At 34.5% G+C, this 2,615-nt stretch overlaps 1 protein-coding gene across 1 annotated transcript; it reads right to left on the bottom strand.

The window, feature by feature from the left end:
- Nucleotides 1-736: 736 nt before the first annotated feature.
- On the bottom strand, nt 737-2,134 carry LOC126885874 (uncharacterized). Its single transcript, XM_050652666.1, has 2 exons — nt 1,692-2,134; nt 737-1,514 (listed from the first exon to the last, which is right to left on the bottom strand). Exons 1-2 carry the CDS (start codon nt 1,875-1,877, stop codon nt 834-836), a joined length of 867 nt encoding a protein of 288 aa, XP_050508623.1. The 5' UTR covers nt 1,878-2,134; the 3' UTR covers nt 737-833.
- Nucleotides 2,135-2,615: the final 481 nt, after the last annotated feature.

Raw genomic sequence — 2,615 nt, 5'->3', positions numbered from 1 at the left:
CCCTGCGACAAATGAATTGCAAGAGCCCAAAGAGGGTGGCAATCACTCCGCTAGGAGTGTAGATGCCGTGATGATTTACATTGGACCTACCTATATGCCTCAAAAGAAAATCTTTAACCAGTGTGTGTTACCTGTACTGACTTATGGAGAGCAGAAACATTAACACTCACAAAAAAAGTATTGAACACGATTGACGTGAGTCACAGGGCTATGAGTGTCATGATGTTGGATGTCTTCTTGAGAGACTGAATCCCAAACGAAGAAATATGTTGTAGAACAAAAACATCAGACACTATCCAAAGAATCTCTTCACTAAAGTGGAATTGGGCAGAACAAGTCGACAGATTATCAGACAACTGATTAAGAAAACATATTATCTAGTGGAGGCCACGACAAAAAGCACTACAGAATAGAGGACTCCAACCAACCAGACGGACTGACAACCTGTAGCGGGTTATCAGTAACTTAATGCAAGCCGCACAAAACAGACAGGTGGAGAGAGCTGAGGGAGACCTATGTCCAGCAGTGGACATGTACAGGTTGATCATGATGAACTTAGATGATTAGTCAAAAAACTCTATGATTAGTTTATAATTATTATAGAAATTGGAATATAATGAGATTCAGATAAACATGTTGTCTAATAAAGTAAAATTAAAAACAACTACTCATTTTTGGATTCTTTTTGTTTTGCTGTTCTACTCTTCAAATTGAAAACAAGTAAAAATCAAACAAATGAGATAAAAAAGATTATATTATTCTGATAAAATAAACAGTGAATAAGGTTATTTCCATTTGTAGATATATCCTAATACATGAAATGAGATGAATTATTACATTTTATTATAAAGCGCACGAGAGTGGATAACTAATAATTTGTCATCCTCTTGTAAATGGCTGTCTTTTTGAAGTAATTCTAAGTTTTTCTTGTTTTCCTCTGTCAACTTAAAGTGTTTACTTCTAGGACCTGTGGAAACTACTATCAGCAGATCAAATATACATTGAACACTAAGGTGACTTTTAACATTTATTAATTCGCTTAACAGCGTATTCAGAAGGGATTCAGACAATCTATCGTTGTTAAATAGTTGTCCTACAAGGGTAATGACTGTTCTTGCAATTTTTTTATTTTCAATGTCCACAGTACCGCAAGTTTTTGGTTTAAAGAAGATGGTGTCGAAATTTTCTTGTAAGAGATCAATTAATTGTTTGTCGATTTTGCAAGTGGAACGCTCATGCTCACGCTCACGAACGTAAATCTCGAAAAAGTTTTTCTCACGAAAGTTGATCCACAGTTGAACTCCTATTTGTTCATGTAAAAACCAATGATCATTTAAACTTTTTTTAAAAATTATATTCGCACAAAATTCACTAACATCTTCATCAAATTCTTTTAATATACATGCAATATTTCTGATTAACTCTGGTCTGGCTTCCGGTTTCAACATATTGAAAAGATTTTCTATTGTCCTATGCACTTCATTTTTACTCTTATTCTTATTAGTAATGTTTTCCTTATCTCATAAGCGTAACCAGGATGATCCTAAGGGGGGGGTTACAACTACTGGAAAGGGGGGGGTTACAACTACTGGAAGGTCTCTGAGGGGTATGGTGTTAAGCGTATAGAGCTCAAAGTCCATCCCAATGGGGAGGGTTATAACCCCCAAAACCCCCCCTGGTTACGCCTATGCCTTATCTGACTGCAACTTATTCACCAATATTTCCGTATTCTCCAACATGCCCCCAATAGAATCTTGCACACGTTTTAGTTCAACTTGTTGATTTTTTAACACGTTTAACAGTTCCATTGCTTCTTTTAATGCGTGTTGACGAAAATTATCTTCATTACAATCTTGAAGCGGAAAAGATTCACTCATTTTTTTAAATATATCTTCAACTTGCCTTAACTATATAAGAAAACTTTAAACAGGGTATATTCTAAGCAATACACTAAAAAATGCCAATATAACACGAACGATATTGTACTGAACTGAAGTAAAGTACTGAATAATATACAAAGAAAGAATACATATATACAATGCAATATGCAATTATTTATTAACCCACCGTAATAAAAGACAACGGGAAAAAAATAAAATAAACAATCAACTCACTTTACTTTGCCGCCAAATTTCGGTTGTCACTTGTCACTTTGATTGTCAATGTCAATATACAGATTTTGAATAGACCGTGATAGTCGTGACGTCAAAACGTCAAAAAAAGTTTTCCAAACACGTTGTGTCTAGGTACACGCTAAAATGTACGCAAATAAAAAAGTTAAACTTCATCAAGCTAGTGACTATTTAGCGTGGGCAGTGACTGTATATTTTGATACACGCTATTTTGATATGTTAAGTGTTTGTGTGATAGAAAAATATTTGTTATGACGTTTAATTCTACCTAACTTTTTTATTTGCGTACACGGTAGCGTATACCCTAGACACAACGTGTTTGGAAAAATTTTGACGTTTTGACGTCACACTATCATGGTACATTTGAACTTTGTGACACATATGCATAGATATATACAACACATAGATTAGGCCAGGGGTGAGAGCACGCCAAATAGAATAGGGAACTTACATAAATTTTTAAATTCGAAAAAAATGTTATAA

The sequence above is a fragment of the Diabrotica virgifera genome, chromosome 6 (genome assembly GCF_917563875.1).
Source record: "Diabrotica virgifera virgifera chromosome 6, PGI_DIABVI_V3a".
Taxonomy (NCBI): Eukaryota; Metazoa; Arthropoda; class Insecta; order Coleoptera; family Chrysomelidae; genus Diabrotica; species Diabrotica virgifera.
This window is presented reverse-complemented; position numbering and strand designations above follow the sequence as displayed.

Excerpts from the sequence above, each read along its gene's own strand:
- LOC126885874 (XM_050652666.1), bottom strand. The coding sequence starts at position 1,877 with ATGAGTGAATCTTTTCCGCTTCAAGATTGTAATGAAGATAATTTTCGT. Across the intron at positions 1,515-1,691 it reads ATAAGTTGCAGTCAGATAAG|GAAAACATTACTAATAAGAA; the intron begins GCATAGGCGTAA and ends TTATGAGATAAG.